General features: G+C 46.0%; 3 protein-coding genes across 5 annotated transcripts in view; 2 read left to right on the forward strand and 1 right to left on the reverse strand.

Annotated features, from left to right (window-relative positions):
* Positions 1–628: 628 nt before the first annotated feature.
* ovol1a (ovo-like zinc finger 1a) lies at positions 629–8,715 on the forward strand. Its single transcript, XM_056576309.1, has 5 exons — positions 629–1,049; positions 5,617–5,894; positions 6,113–6,310; positions 6,576–6,720; positions 6,967–8,715. Exons 1-5 carry the CDS (start codon positions 950–952, stop codon positions 7,341–7,343), a joined length of 1,098 nt encoding a protein of 365 aa, XP_056432284.1. The 5' UTR covers positions 629–949; the 3' UTR covers positions 7,344–8,715.
* A 253-nt stretch (positions 8,716–8,968) lies between these two features.
* mus81 (MUS81 structure-specific endonuclease subunit) lies at positions 8,969–15,655 on the forward strand. Its single transcript, XM_056576294.1, has 17 exons — positions 8,969–9,060; positions 9,337–9,486; positions 9,919–10,048; positions 10,330–10,415; positions 10,536–10,688; positions 10,872–10,952; positions 11,129–11,217; positions 11,451–11,624; positions 11,694–11,867; positions 12,006–12,133; positions 12,484–12,596; positions 12,693–12,812; positions 12,926–13,021; positions 13,669–13,806; positions 13,902–14,005; positions 14,504–14,587; positions 15,020–15,655. The coding sequence occupies exons 2-17, from the start codon at positions 9,346–9,348 to the stop codon at positions 15,084–15,086; spliced, it is 1,878 nt and encodes a 625-aa protein (XP_056432269.1). The 5' UTR covers positions 8,969–9,060; positions 9,337–9,345; the 3' UTR covers positions 15,087–15,655.
* Positions 14,447–16,873, reverse strand: part of LOC130370537 (sodium/hydrogen exchanger 9B2-like) — an 8,173-nt gene continuing 5,746 nt past the window's right edge. For all 3 annotated transcript variants that reach the window (XM_056576302.1, XM_056576301.1, XM_056576300.1), the window contains 2 exons: positions 16,342–16,516; positions 14,447–16,047 (listed from right to left, as the gene is read on the reverse strand). In XM_056576302.1, coding sequence (XP_056432277.1) covers positions 15,962–16,047; positions 16,342–16,516 — 261 coding nt within the window. In that variant the 3' untranslated portion in view covers positions 14,447–15,961. The remainder of the gene's footprint in view (positions 16,048–16,341; positions 16,517–16,873) is intronic.

Consider the following 16,873-nt stretch of genomic DNA (forward strand, 5'->3'; position numbering starts at 1 on the left):
TATGCCGTCTAACTAGTCTAGATTGTGTGTGTGTGTGTGTGTGTGTGTGTGTGTGTGTGTGTGTGTGTGTGTGTGTGTGTGTGTGTGTGTGTGTGTGTGTGTGTGTGTGTGTGTGTGTGTGTGTGTGTGTGTGTGTGTGTGTGTGTGTGTGTGTGTGTGTGTGGACAGAGCTTCAGGGCATGCGCGGGCTCGCCTCCATGCACGCGGCTGTTATAGTTTTCTCGTGGCACTCTTGTAAAGGCCTGACTTTAAAACGCTTGCTTTCTTTCTTATTTTTTCTTCCTTCTAAGCGTTTAGCCGCCGATCGCGATACGATACGGAAAGGATAGTGAGGAGAGGAATAGAGAGAGAGAGGGGGGAGACAGAAAGAAAGAAAGAACGAAAGAAAGAAAAAATGAAAAAGAGAGAGAGGAGAGAGAGAGAGAGAGTGAGAGAGAGCGAGAGAGCGAGAGAGCGAGAGAGAGAGAGAGAGAGAGAGAGAGAGAGAGAGAGAGAGAGAGAGAGAGACAAGTCGAGAGAGAGAAACCGGTTCAACAGGTAGCGGCCTCACCCAGCTCCTGGTGGTTGTCACCGTTATATCTGCGACGCATGCGCGGTGGACGCCGCTTCCTGCTTTTAAATAAAGTACCTGAGCCACCGGAGGCGGAGTGTTGATGATAGTCCGCGAGCCGCGCGCACCGCCGTTATATTCCTCTGCCACCTTACCGAACGCGAGCTCACCTGCGCCTCAGGTGTACCCGGGCACACCTGAGCTCACCTGGATCGCAGCCATCTGGTCAATCCCCGCGGACTACAGGCTGCTGACCGCGGCGGCACAAGTGTGGGGGTTGTTTGTTGGAGCAGCAGCACCTGAAGGAGGCGTCCTCCCTCAGGTAACCAGGAACCGATCCCCCGCGAGCAGCACCCGGTACCCACGGACCCCTTTTGACCTCCCCTCTGGTGTTAAATCATGCCCCGGGCCTTCCTGGTGAAGAAGACCGGCGTGTCTCCCGGTAAACGGAATTGGAGCGAGGTGTCGGACCACGAGCGCGGGGACGTGTATATTCCAGGTGAGCCTCCTCAGCCATCTTGTTTAACGGGGCGGAATATAACGGGAACCCACCCACCGCCACTGGGCCCGGGCGGCGGCGACAATCTGCCTCAGATTCCCCACGCAAAGTGGTTTTAAAATGAGTGTTTGGTTGGAATTGATCTTTCAGATTGTCGCTCGGGAAGATGGGCGTACTTTTGATTTCTTTCATGGCAATCAGAAAAGTTACAAGTTGACAAACAGGTTTGAGCAACGGCGGCTGCTAATGATCTAACAGCATTTTTCATAGGGGAGGAGTTGGCCAAATCTATACACAAATATTTAGATGGAGATGGATGGGTTAGTTAGGTATTGTTTTAATTGCTGATTACTCACTATCGATACTGTCGATACTGCGTCTGGTTTTAAAGTGTGTGTGTGTGTGTGTGTGTGTGTGTGTGTGTGTGTGTGTGTGTGTGTGTGTGTGTGTGTGTGTGTGTGTGTGTGTGTGTGTGTGTGTGTGTGTGTGTGCGTGCGCGTTTTCGTGTGCTTGTGCGTGAGCGATGTTAGTGAAGGTGCACACCTGGCCGAGTTCTACCATAATAGATATCTTCTATTGGAGGCTATGAAGCAGACCTTTAACCCCTGACTGCGTCTGAGCACATCCAGCTCACCCGTTTCCCTGAGCGAGACCGTAGGTTATTTTATTGTTTTGAACCACACGGAAATAAATAGGGATGGTTATCGGATAGGTTTTGTGAACGGGACTTCAAATCTGCGTTCTTAGCACGGGACTGAGATCCTAACTGATGCATCGTAGCCTACGCCTATCCGTGGAGGTCTTGGAAGCAGAGCTTTGAGTGATTAGATATGCGATGATTAATGGAACGTATTACGGTCTTGGTACTATCTTGGCTCTCTCTTCCACTCGCTCTCTCTCTTTACTCTCTCCCTCTCTTTACTCTCTCCCTCTTTCTCCCTCCGGCTTTAAGAACAATCGCATTGTTGCTTCTAGCGGCAGAGTCCCCCCTATCAGATAACAAGTAACGGGCTACACCCTTGTATCCCCACCCACCCAAACACACACACACTTTACCTATATTCTCAGACCCATACCCTCCCCCACCATCACCGTTAACTTTTAATCATTCACCTCTCTCTCTCTCTCTCTCTCTCTCTCTCTCTCTCTCTCTCTCTCTCTCTCTCTCTCTCTCTCTCTCTCTCTCTCTCTCTCTCTCTCTCTCTCTCTCTCTCTCTCTCTCTCTCTCTCTCTCTCTCTCTCTCTCTCTCTCTCTCTCTCTCTCTCTTTTCCCCCTCCTTCCCTCTGGTATGTGCCGTTACTTGTGTTACCTGCCTGACTTCTACTGCTCACCCACACAAAAGTATTTCTCTAAGTCTTTTGTGACCTCAAAAGCATAGTTTAGGATTGATCTTTATAAATTTTAATCTCAGTTGACGTCAAGGCCATACAATCATTAAGAAACAATTTCAAAATTGTTATTCATGTATGTTTACCTTTGTAGCGGTGTTTATCATTTTTATTTATTATTAAATCATCAGAATAATATTCAAAAATAAAAGTCATAGAACTATGCCTTTTATAATTGAACTTGTATAATATACAATATATTGCTATATAACTACTATACAATAAAAAATCATTGGTCCCTATATCTGAAGTCTCTATATCCCCTGTATATTGAGCCTCAGGTTAATGTTTATCAGAGGAATATAACGGACCATGATAATGCTGTTGGGTCCTCTTGAAGCCTGCAATATCTAGCACGCCTTGGGCAAACACACACACACATACACACACGTACTATCCTTATCAACAACACACTTTGTTGACTATGCGTTTCAGAAGGAGAGCCTGGTGGCTATACAAGGCTTAAACGAGAATGGTTCAGAGATCAAAACAGGGTCATTAGAGATGATAGAAACAATACACTGAATTAATTTCAAGTCTTCACTACACAGCTAGATGGGGTTAAGTCAAACAATTGGGCCTAACCATACTGCAGACACCTACCACACACAAACACACACACACACACACACACACACACACACACACACACACACACACACACACACACACACACACACACACACACACACACACACACACACACACACACACACACACACACACACCTGTACACACACAAACCCCTTGCATTGTAGTTTATTGTGTGTGAGCAAAAGGAGGGAAGAGAACAAACACAAGATGAGATAATCGGCCAAAAGGCTGTGGAGGTTGTCACACAACCAGGAAGAGGAAATACAGGATTTATAAACTACAATGCATATCTCACACACACACACACACACACACACACACACACACACACACACAGACACAGACACAGAGAGAGAGAGAGACTACCCTCAACTGTAGCCTATGAATGGCTCAAGTTAACATCAACCATTACATGACTCTTAACTTTTGTTAAAGGAACCACAGTTTAATAAGTGACAAACGTCTTGGTCGATCTTGATCCAAAACTCTGCCTTTGCATTTCACCAGTCCTTCCTCCTTCCAGGCATCCAGCAGCATAATGAAGGCCATCCTTCAGCAAAACGTAGATGTCCGCTCATATAAGCTCTCTATCTGCTATTGATCCTGGTTACTGTTAACCTGATAAGACAGTTTTGTGTGCTGCTATCTCTCATCCCACTACACTCCCGTTACATACACCACACGACTCTTCGTTTGTATGTGTTTGTGTTTTAATTGCGTCCCGGGTTTGGCCTTAGGCTCACGACCTCAACACAGACACAACCTTTTAGTCACCGGTCCTCACACAAACCCCTGAGTGCGTGCGCGCGCGCGCGCGCGCACACACACACACACACACACACACACACACACACACACACACACACACACACACACACACACACACACACACACACACACACACACACACACACACACATCTCCACACCCACATGCGTCCCCAGCAGCAGCTACTTCCTGCATAAACTGTTTGGTCAGGGCTCCTCAACCTCTTTGGTAACTTTAGCCCTGTATGCAAATTTTTTATAGCTTAACTTACTGGAATGGGGGGAGGGGGGTAGGGTTGACTTAATGCCATACTTTACTCAATGCCATAAAAAAAATCAACCTTTAGTGTAATAAAGGTTGATAAATATGTAATAACCTGTTTTATCAATCGACGGTATGACAGTCTCACAATCCTCAAACAGTTATAATAGTATCAAACTTATCCTTATTGTGCCAAGTCAAACTCGAATTAATCAAAGTTTGTTTTTTTTGCTATTATCTTGGTTATATATGACACGTCTATGCACTGCAACGTGGATGCGATTTTGGGATGTGCTTCACATTTCACAAATACACGCATAGCACCAGGCATTTGATAGGCTGTGAAATACCTTTATTGACACGTGTGTGTTTTCAGGTGACAAATGCAAACTGTCTTAATCACTATAGTTGGGTTTAGTAAATGACACCCCATTGCTCATTGCGCTGTTAATTTAATAAGGCACATTAATACATTCATTAATAACAGATACTGTGTTGAGCGATACTGATTTCAATCCACCCCCCTCTGACTCCCGTGTCCGTCTTGTTTAATGCTGGTTTGTTTGGTGCAATTATGCGGCTGTGTAATGGTTGACAAAAATATGTTGCCTAACAAAAACATATGCACACACACACACACACACACACACACACACACACACACACACACACACACACACACACACACACACACACACACACACACACACACACACACACACACACACACACAGGCTGCTAGGTGGAGGGTTCGGTGGTACAGGACTGACCAGTCAGACCAGTATAACAGTAGTGGGAGGCTAGCGTGTGCTGAGCGGTGTGCAGCCTTTTGTTATTTGGAGCTCACCAAACACCCGCATAGAGATGAACACACCTATACATACACACACACACACACACACACACACACACACACACACACACACACACACACACACACACACACACACACACACACACACACAGAGGAATGAACACACCCACGCACACACAACAGAGAGGTGAACAGACACACGCACAAGCTGATCACACCCACACAGGATGAACACAAACACACACACACATAAAGATGAACCCACACAGTCAAACAAACAAGCATTTGTCCAAAACATGGACAAACATGTTTGACTGTGTGGACAAACATGATCAAACTCTGAGTTAACAGACAGCCTTGCATAAAGGCACTCCAGCACAATAAATGGAAGGCTTTACTCAAACTAGTGATCGTAGTACTAGTAGTAGTCCCAGTAGTAGTCCCAGTAATAGAAGTAGTTGTACACACACACACACACACACAATTTGATTAACTTAACAGTTATAAACTCTCTCTGATCACAGCAAGAAGCATCAAGACATGACGTCTAAATGGTCAAGTTTCTTAAAATATCTTTCTTTGGGGGCAGAGAATAGTACTTTCTCTGCCCCTCTCTATCTCTCAGTGAAATGACATAAAAATGGGCTATAATAGCTGGACATCATCACGTGTTGCTAAAGAAGTTGAATGAGGCGATTTAATTAACACACTCTCTCTCTCTCTCTCTCCTCTGTGTGTCAGGCTCGTTCTACCCCCACCCCAGCCTGATGGTGGAGATGGAGGCCTCCCCAGCAGAGGGGGGTCCTCTCTGCCTCATCAAGCGCCGGGCCCCGCGCAGCGAGACGCCCCCCCTGCAGGCCATGCTGCCAGCCAGCACCCTGCTGGGACAGCCCCTTCTCTCCTCCTCCCCCCCCCCACACACACCTCGGCTGCAGCAGCGGGAGGAGGAGGAGGAAGTGAGGTCGGAGGTCAGATTCAGATCGACGGCCAACCCCACATACGTGCGCTCCAAGATCAAGGTGGGTTGTGTGTGTGTGTGTGTGTGTGTGTGTGTGATGTCCGTGTGTGTGTGTTTGTGATGTCCATGTGTGTGTGTGTGTGTGTGTGACTTAAATCCATTGTTAAATGGCAAAACCCGGCACTCAATGACCTTAAGTGATCATTTATCTCAAGATAAATGAAATAACATTTCCTCTTCTTGCTCCCGCCATCCCTCCCGTCCTGACCCCTCCATCAGGTGACTACGGGTCAGTTTCCAGAAGAATCCCTTCCCCCTTCCCTGCCACTCCCTCCTCCTCCTTGTCCTAGTCCACGCCCCTCCCACAACGTCACCATGACTCCCGGTGAGGTGGTGAAGAGCATTGGCGCACCGGCGACCAGCTTGGAACAGGGTCAAAGTTCCTTAGCAGGAGCTACAGGGCCGTACACATGCGAGGTTCGTGATGATTTCCACTAAATCAGATAAAGCAGATAAAGCTGGCGAAGGATAGTCTAGGAATTTCGACTCCCAGCCGTTAGGGTTAGATAACCAATATCCAGTCTTCCTGTAGACATCACTTAGCATTTATGAATACCCTGGGGGGGGGTTCTTTGGTTAATGAGTCTGACAAATGACTGCATCGTAAATATACCACATGCAACCCAAATGATACAAAAAAGATTGTGATCAAAGATTGAGTTTGTGTTGTGTGTGTGTGCAGGTATGTCAAAAGGGTTTCCAGTACCAGAGGATGCTGAACCGTCACATCAAGTGTCACAACGACAGCAAGAGGCACCTCTGTACCCACTGTGGGAAAGGATTCAACGACACCTTCGACCTCAAGAGACATGTGCGCACACACACAGGTACCAAGAACACACCTGCAGCAATAAGACCTCTGCGGGATTTAAGACATCAGGAATATGATCCGTTTTATTATTATGAAGAGGGAAGGGGTGATTGTCTACCGATCAACTGACGACTGCCCCTCTCCCCTCACCTCCTCGTCCCGTTCCTCTCTCTCTCTTACCTCGTCGCCTCTCCTCCTTTCCTCACGCCTCCTCCCCTTCACCCAATCCCCCCGCCTCCCCCCCCCCCCCCTCCCCCTGCAGGAGTGCGTCCCTACAAGTGCGTCCAGTGCGACAAGGCGTTCACCCAGCGCTGCTCGCTGGAGTCCCACATGAAGAAGATCCACGGCGTGAGCCAGAAGTACGCGTACAAAGAGCGCCGCAACAAGCTGTACGTCTGCGAGGAGTGCGGCCACACGGCCGGCACCCAGGACCAGCTGCTGCTGCACCTCCAGAGCCTCCACCCCGACAGCCCCTGCCTCCGCCACAAGGGGGCGCGCCGCGGCGGCCGAGGGCAAGAGGGCGAGGAAGGAGAGGAAGAAGAGGATGAGGGGGGAGAGGGCCGAGAGGAGGAGGGGTCTCGCCCCGGGTCACCCCGGGGTGTGGATAGCGACGACACGATCGGATCTACGGGGCAATGAACACTGTGTGTGTGTGTGTGTGTGTGTGTGTTTGCCATGAAAAACAATAACAGTAACAGGCACTACTCCCTCCAAAAATTGGTGTCTGTGTCTGATCGCGTGTGTGTGTGTGTGTGTGTGTGTGTGTGTGTGTGTGTGTGTGTGTGTGTGTGTGTGTGTGTGTGTGTGTGTGTGTGTGTGTGTGTGTGTGTGTGTGTGTGTGTGTGTGTGTGTGTGTGTGTGTGTGCGCGTGTGTGTGTATGCATGATCCATTGGATGTATGAAGGGATTAATATAGGTAGGGAGGGATGTGTGAATGGGTGAGGGCTTGTTGGAAATGTGTATTTATATTGATTCAGAAGAAATTATGCCTTGAATGAGATTATGAAAAAACATTCTGCCAAGTATAAAAAGTTTCCAGCCATAGTGAGTCCTTATGAACGGACTCTGTGTGTAAATATCCCTGTGGGTCCTTTTGTACAGAGAAATTACATTTTCTATGAATGTTATCAATTAAAGGGAGTAATATATTGTGCAAAAAGATATTTTGGATAGTTTTTTATTCCATGTTTACTTGACGCAGCTGTACTTTAAATTTGGATTAAGATTACAATAATGCCCTTCGAGTTTATAAACTCTGCTTGGTTTTGAAACGATCAATGAACAAACAAAAACTTGCACAGATGTACTAGCTATCGGATTTCTGCCTTTCTTTTACACTACAATTCAGTTTTTTCTCTAATTCCTTTCTTTTTAATAAATTTCCCACTTTTCATGTCCTTTTTTTTTCTTTGTTTAATTTATAAACTGCTTTCGCAAATTAAATGAAACAAATGCCGAAACGGCTAATTAGAGAGAAGCTAGAGAGAGGGAGGACAAGAATGGTTGCCTCGGTGGGGTTGAATTCCTGCTCCGTGTCGGGTCTTGTCGGAGGAATCCACCGGAATCCCTCGTTGCATGCTTCGGCCTCTCAAGCACTTAACGGTACCCGAGGCTGTTTTCAAAGGTGACGGCTAAATAACGGTCTCACCTCATGAGTATAACGACATTGAAAGGGCCTATTTACCCAGGACCAGTGGATACCTTGAGTGCGTAGGTCTAGGTATAACTCTACCGATAGGCTTTCTAAACACTGCTAATGTAGTGTCATCAACAGGTCGTAAGATAAGATGTACCAATTATTCCTCAACCTGAAAGAAGGCCTTACGGACAGAAACAGAAGTTATAAAGAGAGGAATTGGAATCATAACAGACTGTTACATTTACATTTTTGGCATTTAGCAGACGCTTTTATCCAAAGCGACTCACAATAAGTACATTGGTCATAAGAAGTGCATCAATATATCGCTGTCGGTACAGAAAGGATGTTCATAGAACCAAGTGCAAGTAAAACATGCATAAAATCATGCATTACCTATTTCTATATAATACTTGTACTGTAGGCCTATCTCTTTATTTGGTATATTTTTTGTCTTATTTTGTTTATTGTATAATTTTGTTACATATTTATGTAAAAAAATAATGATTTATTAGGTAATTTTTATATATTCTGTACAGTTGTTTTCGTATTTTCTTACTTGCAATGAAAGTCTGTTTCTGAAACAAACGCCAGGCAGCGCCTCCGCAACACATCTGCCTTGGCCTTCTGTACACGTGACCCTCATGGATATGGACATGTGACGTCAACAAGGAAGTAAGAAGGCTCTTTGAACGCACGGCGCGCATCGTCCGCGAGAGGGTGAGTGGTACATTGTGTCAAAATAAACACAAACTTGACCTCCCCTTGGCTTATGAAACAAATACGTTTCGCTCGGCGAATTCGCATTTTTCGTGCAAACATCATGCACAAGCGACTATGCATGCATCGCTTTATTTGCACGATAACGATGGCAACACAACTTGCACGATAACGATGGCAACCCAACTTGCACACTATACGCACACATAAGTCCATTGTCTTCCGCCATATCACTCATCTTCATCTTTCTCATATTGTTCTCACCTTTCCCGTTAGATAAACGGTATGCCCGCACCGGAACCGGTCCGGTTGGGCCGGAAGCGAGCGCTCCCGGTGTCTCCTAACCCGCTGTTCCTCCGGTGGCTCACAGAGCTACGTGACAGCGCCCGCGAGAAGGGGCTTAAAACTCAGCACGTTTACAACAAAGTATGCTCTTTGTTATTCCTATACCAACTATTTTTCTTTCCATGGAATTACAACAACAACATATGTACTAAAGAGCTTGCATAGTTCAGCTGCAGTCCATAGCGCTTTAGGTTTGAATTCGAATTCAAACCAGAAGAGTTTGTGAAATAATCTTGCAATTTAAACATTGTATTTATTACAACTGTGTTGCATACATTATTAATAGGGGGTCATAGTACCCTCATCAAAGTACTATACACTAACCTTATGTGTGACTCCTGTTCTGCATAACCTAGGCTGTGTAGCTCTTCTGAACCTTGTCCAGTTGTTCTGTAGGAACTACTAGGCTGTGTAGCACAAAGTAATGCGTTGATATAATTATGCGAGGGGTTTCAGCTTATTGACTAGCTATAAATGTTTTGTTTTATTAATGCGTGGCGTCTTGTTTTGCAGGCCATCGGTTCTTTACAGAAGTACCCGTTACCCTTGGAGAACGCCCGGGAAGCCAAGATCCTCCAGAACTTTGGGGACGGGATCTGTAAACTTCTGGATGAAAAACTACAGCGCTACTACAAGGAACACGGTCAGTATTTAATGCTACTACTCCTAGTGTTATTCACAGTGCATTCAGGTCCATGTCCTTAAGGAGCAGCTAGGGATTAGGAGGCATTTTGCCCTATGATGCCTACAGGTAGATTGTGGACATTCCAAAAAAGAATTGGGTCAGTGGGTACAGTGGAGTTCTGTAGAGAAACTTCTGTTGATTTTGTCAGCGAGGGTAAGCAGAAGAAGAAATTATATAGAAGGACAATTGGAACGCCCCCATGAGTCATATAAACGTTTTACAGTGTGTCTCTTCCTTAGGTCCAGACGCACCCATCCACTCGCTACCTGAAGGAGCGCCCCCTGCTGGAGGACCTGACAACAACAGCCTGGCACCCAATAAGAAGGTCTGTCTGTCTGTTTAGATATTCAAAGTAAATGTATTACTACCAATCAGTCCTATTTTCAGACAATAAATGAAAGTGGATCCAGGCTGATGACTCTGAACGCTTGGTGTGTGGTTGCAGAGCAATGTCCCTCAGGCAGGGAAGAAGGAGAGTGGGGGAGGAGGAGGACGAGGAGGAGGGAGAGGAGGTGGGAGGGGGAAGAAGAGGGAATATGTTCCTCAGAAGAGATCTGGAGGTTACGCTGTCCTGCTCACCCTCTACCGACACATCCAGGTATGTTACCTGAACACCTGATGTCTCTTGTAATTGATCAACAGTATAACACCCATATGTATAAATGACCTGTATATTACCTGTTTCCCTGAAGTTTATCGATCATATATCACCTGTATCAACAGCTGTGTATATATAAATAAATCACCTGAATATCATACACCTATAATGCGTCCCCTGCAGATCCCAGGTGATAAAGGGTACATGTTCAAGATGGAGCTGCAGAACGAAGCCCAGCTCCTCTGTGACAAGTCCTTCTCAGCGGTAGGACACAGAAAGGGTTGCTCTTTCTTTCTTTCTTTCTTTCTTTCTTTCTTTCTTTCTTTCTTTCTTTCTTTCCTTCCTCTCATTCCTTACATATTTTAAATTTGTAACTTTTATTCTGTTCTCTGCCACCAATCTGCTTTTGTCCTTTCTGACCCCCCCCCCCCCCCCTGCAGCCAGATCTGGGTACTAAATACACTGCCTGGTCTTCTGTCAGCACCCTGATCAAGAGAGACCTGGTAGTGAAGACCCACAGCCCTGCAAGGTACACACACGCACGCACGCACACGTGCACTCACTCACTCACTCACTCACTCACTCACTCACTCACTCACTCACTCACTCACTCACTCACTCACTCACTCACTCACTCACTCACTCACTCACTCACCCACTCACTCACTCACTCACTCACTCACTCACTCACTCACTCACTCACCCACTCACCCACCCACCCGCTTCTCCACTTACAAACACACATACACTCTCTTTCTCCAGATATTCTCTGTCGGAGGAGGGCGCTTCCTTGGCCGGGAGACTGGCTTCAGAGGAGCAGGGAAGCAGCGGAGGACCGGAACAGAGAGTTGAGGAGAGAGACAGGAGCGAGGAGAACGATGTTCAGGGCTTGGTGGACCTCACGGTCAGTGATGAAGAGGAGAAGAGCGTTACACCGTAAGTATTTAACGGCCGAATGCTACACCTGCTCTAGCCCAGCGCTCAATCCTGTTCTCTCCCCTCTAGGCCTGTCCCTGGACGGCCCGCCTGGGAATCCCAGGCAAGAGGTGAGGCGGCTGGGCCGAGTGTGTCAGGAGAGGCCCAGGCTTCAGAGCCGAGTGGTGGAAGGCCTAGTGGAGGCCGTCTTCTCCCAGGAGACTATGACATCATCCTCTGTGTGGACTTCATAGAAACTACAGGGTAGGGTGTGTGTGGGGTGATGATTGTTTGTGTGTCGATGATGATGATGATGATGATGTTGTAGATGATTGTGTTTGTGTTGATGATGGCGCGCGCATGTGTGTGTGTGTGTGTGTGTGTGTGTGTATTTATATATAGAGGCAGTAACCACTGTAAGCAGGACCTGGTCAAAGAGCTGCAGAGGAACGGCGTGACCTTTGACGTCAGGAAGTTAAACGTGGGAGACTTCCTGTGGGTGGCCCGCGAGAGAGTAGCACCTATACCAGGTAACCCGTCTCTCTCTCTCACCCACTCACTCACTCACTCACTAACTCGCTCTCACACACATTCACCATCCTAATATTTTACATACTAATAATTATTATAATTATAATGGTATTAAATTCGATTTATAAAGCGCCTTTCGAACTCAAGGACGCTTTGCAATGTGTGCAGGAACATAGAAAACAAAATAACTTAATCAAAAATAACACAAGGAGACAAGCAGACAAACAAGAGGGACGAGGGAGGTCACAGGCAGTAGGCAAGCTTGAAGAGTTGAGTTTTGAGGAGAATTCTGAAGGTGGCCAGAGATGACCAGACACCCCCCCCCCCCACCCCCCTCACCCCCCTACAGGTCAGCTGCGTGCCCCCGAGGCCAAGGAGCTGGTCCTGGACTACATCATCGAGAGGAAGAGGATGGACGACCTGTGCGGGAGCATCATCGACGGACGCTTCCGCGAGCAGAAGGTGTGCGTCCCCCTCCCATCCGTCTGTCTGTCTGTCTTTACACAAAGTCGTCCTCTATAGGCGTTATGGACAGTGCAATGTGTATTCCTCTTTTAGTTCCGTCTGAAGAGGTGCGGTCTGTCCAAACCCATCTACCTGGTGGAGGAGTGTGGAACTGCAGCCTCCCACATGAGTTTACCTGAGGCCACGCTGCAACAGGCTATCATCAATACACAGGTACACACGCACGCAATTATCAGTGCCATGTGTGTTGTTGTTTTTTTAAGCAAACATAGTGAGCTACAACATAGCTGTGCGTGTGTGTGTGTCTGTTTGTGTGTGTCGGTCAGGTGGTGGACGGCTTCTTCGTTAAGAGGGTTCAGGACGTGAGGGAGTCTGCAGCCTACCTGACCGTCATGACCCGATACCTGACCAGACTCTACCAGGTAACATCCCATAATATCACATCTAGATACCTGACCAGACTCTACCAGGTAACATCCCATAATATCACATCTAGATACCTGACCAGACTCTACCAGGTAACATCCCATAATATCACATCTAGATACCTGACCACACTCTACCAGGTAACATCCCATAATATCACATCTAGATACCTGACCAGACTCTTATCAGGTAACATCCCATAATATCACATCTACATACCTTACTAGACTCTACCAGGTACGACTTATAATATCCCAACTACATACCTGACCCATCTATAGCAGGTAACATCCCATAATATCACATTTAAATACCTGACCACACTCTAGCAGGTAACATCCCATAATATCACATCTAGATACCTGATAGCCAAACACAGCAACACCCCTTGAGCTTCACAAACATCACACAATTCTAAAACCCTCAAAGAATGAAACTGACTCCTACAGACAGACAAGGTGAAGTCAGTTGGGTGTTGGTGAGCTAACAGAGTTCTCCTACAGACAGACAAGGTGAAGTCAGTTGGGTGTTGGTGAGCTAACAGAGTTCTCCTACAGACAGACAAGGGGAAGTCAGTTGGGTGTTGGTGAGTCAACAGAGTGCTCCTTCCCTCTCCTCATCACCCCTCCACTCCCTCCTCCAGAACCGTACCCTGGTGTGTCGCTCCAGAGAGCTGGAGGGAGATGGAGGGATGAAGCCCTCCCTCCCCTCCTCCTCCTCCACCCCCTCCCTCTCCCTCCTCTCCTTCGCAGAGTTCAACTACGGAGCCATCAAGAACAAGGTGTGTGTGAGAGAAAGTTTCCTTTGTAAGCAATGATGCCAATATTGCGAGAGATAAATGATATTAAAGTCCAAGGTAATGTGTGTGTGTTTTAGTCTCAGACAGTAAGAGAAGTGTTCGCCAGGCAGTTGATGCAGATCAGCGGTTTGTCTGGAGACAAAGCAGCTGCCATTTTGGATCGATACACAACCCTATGCAGGTAACACTGAGTCACTACAGCTAACACACTCTACAGGCAACACTGAGTCACTACAGCTAACACACTCTACAGACAACACCGACTCACTACAGCTAACACACTCTACAGGCAACACTGAGTAACTACAGCTAACACACTCTACAGGTAACACCAACTCACTACAGCTAACACACTCTACAGACAACACCGACTCACTACAGCTAACACACTCTACAGGCAACACTGAGTAACTACAGCTAACCCACTCTACAGGTAACACTGACTCACTACAGCTAACCCACTCTACAGGTTATACTGACCCACTACACACTCTACAGGTAACACTCACTCACTACAGGTGAAATACTCTACAGGTAACACATACTTACTCACCCCATACAAGTATCATTATATATTTATACATTATATAGTTGTATGTTAAGACATGCAATATGTCTTGGTAGTCAGATGATGGTCTCTTCAGCGGTTGTTGAATGTTGCGCTTCCCCCTCCCTCCAGTCTGCTGTCTGCGTACGAGTCGTGCCCCAGTGAAGCAGACAGAGAGAAGCTACTCTCCAATATCAGATACGGGAAACTCAACAGGTTTGTGTAGTACTACCTACGTAGAAGACCAAATCCATCTCAATATTGAATGATATTGTTTGCTATCCACCTCAGAGAATCCCTGCTCTATTGTATTTAGGCGAGGCAAGTCAAGGAAACTTTATTTATATAGCACATTTCATACACGAGGCAGATTGGAAGTGCTTCACATAGAAACATCGTCATAAAATAAAATAATAAAAGAAAATACATAAGTAAAAGAAAACAAAGGGCAAAATAAAAAAAAGCATTTTAGAAAGTGATAAAAAAACAAAGGCAATGTAAAAAAAATAAGCATTTTAGAAAGTGCAATGTATAAAGATTTAGCAGAAAGCTAAAGCAAACATAAAAGTCTTTAGCCCTGTTTTAAAAGGTATTTCTTGCTCTTGCTCTTCTTGCTCTTGTTCTGAATGCTCTGTTCTTGTGTTACAGGAACATCGGACCAGCACTGAGCAGAACCGTTTACCAACTCTATTGTACAAAAGGACCGCTTTCGTAGCACACACACGCACTAACCCCTTGACATGTTTCTGTTCTGAACCAACTGGATAATGCAAACTTTAATTAACCCTTTGACGTCGTCAAAGACAACGTACGTTACAGTAGCCGCTGCTGAAAGGACTGTTGGTGTCTTCTCTAAATTTGTTTATATCGTTTATATTTTTATATGTTTTCAATAAAGGTGCTGCTTTCGATAAGAATTGTTATTGTGGTATTGATTAAGTGAACAATTGTGATTTATAGATATTGTTGGTGAAAGGTATCGAGAGTTTTCCGATTGTAAAGAGGGATAAGGTTACGATATAATTGCTAGTTGATTTAATGAAATTAACTTGGATCAGGATATATTACCCTGGCTGGTGGTAGTACGTTATCTTTCTTTTATTATAAGGACTGTTATCTCGTCAAACCGTACTTGTGTAATTTACAATGTCACCTATTACCTACTTAGCATTGTGCCAAACATGTGTGGCCACTGTGTCGGTTTATTTATGGTTTATTGGGTATTGTCATGTGTAATAAATTCAGAAAAATCCTTTTCAATGGAACTTAATTGAACGTTCAGAGGTCCAATCACAAAATTACTATCATAGTAGGAAAATCCATTTTATTGGTGTTCTTCAGTCACACACACACTCACACATATAAATAGCATTTTGCAGTCAGAGGCAAGAATCAGATCATGTGATCCTGCCCCAGACCTTCACAATAACATTTCCAGGCAGCCAATTTTAATGCTGGTTAATACGCATGTCAATTATATGTGAATTACATTTTGATTACATGTCATTTGGGAAACTCGTACATTATAATATCTCAGAAACATACAGGACAACAGAGTCCAACATAGTCAAGCTTTAACATGATGGTCCACTAAAGTTTACTCTCATAAAAGACTACCTCCTTCTCTGGACCAGGCAAAAGTCCCTCTTTAGGCGGGGCTCCGCCCACTGACTCATCTGGAAATTAAGGGTCATGGAAAGAAAGTTACACAGTAGACGATATCAGTCCACCCCCATGAGATTATAAAGTTGTGAGTGTGTGTGTTTGTGTAAATGCATATTTCTATGTTTGGTATACTTTTGACATTTTAAATATGTGTGTGTGCCTTGGAGTGAATTTAGTGTGGCGTGTGTGTGTGTGTGTGTGTGTTCCTACCTGAGAGTGTTGTGTGTCTGTACCTCGGATGTGCTGTGTGTGTGCCTTGGAGGTCTGTGTGTGGGTGTGTGTGCCTTTGAGTGTTGTGTGTGTACCTGGGAGTGTTCTGTGCAGCATGCGGGGACCAGCCAGGCCAATGCCCAGGGCCCCGATAGGAGCGGTGGTGAGGATTGCTAGCACAGCTAGCGTTAGCACGGTTTGACCGTAGCCAATCAGCACCTCGTCCCCCCCCTCACGCGCCATGTCCAGGGCCTTGGAGCCTATAGCCGCCTGCACACACACACACACACACACACACACACACACACACACACACACACACACACACACACACACACACACACACACACACACACACACACACACACACACACACACACACTTAGAATCACTTACAAGTACGTTTCGTTAATTTAATGAAAAAGGGACATTAAAAAAGGGACAGAAAAACATTACGGCATGGTCCGCGTGTTTACACTGATCTGAGTATTTAAATTATTCCAAAGAGGTGCACTTTCCGTGCGTAGTCCCGCCTACTCCAATGAACCAAGAAAGCCGGCTGCTTGACGATGGCGGAATAAAACCCTCCGTTTTACACAGGCAAGAGAGTGAAATTTCAGGGTGTGC

The sequence above is a fragment of the Gadus chalcogrammus genome, chromosome 17 (genome assembly GCF_026213295.1).
Source record: "Gadus chalcogrammus isolate NIFS_2021 chromosome 17, NIFS_Gcha_1.0, whole genome shotgun sequence".
In the NCBI taxonomy this organism is placed as follows: Eukaryota; Metazoa; Chordata; class Actinopteri; order Gadiformes; family Gadidae; genus Gadus; species Gadus chalcogrammus.

Coding starts and splice junctions, on each gene's coding strand:
- ovol1a (XM_056576309.1), top strand. CDS start 950: ATGCCCCGGGCCTTCCTGGTGAAGAAGACCGGCGTGTCTCCCGGTAAA. Junction 1,050..5,616: donor CGGGGACGTGTATATTCCAG/GTGAGCCTCCTC, acceptor TCTGTGTGTCAG/GCTCGTTCTACCCCCACCCC. Junction 5,895..6,112: donor ACGTGCGCTCCAAGATCAAG/GTGGGTTGTGTG, acceptor CCCCTCCATCAG/GTGACTACGGGTCAGTTTCC.
- mus81 (XM_056576294.1), top strand. CDS start 9,346: ATGCCCGCACCGGAACCGGTCCGGTTGGGCCGGAAGCGAGCGCTCCCG. Junction 10,416..10,535: donor GCCTGGCACCCAATAAGAAG/GTCTGTCTGTCT, acceptor GTGTGGTTGCAG/AGCAATGTCCCTCAGGCAGG. Junction 13,022..13,668: donor ACCTGACCAGACTCTACCAG/GTAACATCCCAT, acceptor TCCCTCCTCCAG/AACCGTACCCTGGTGTGTCG.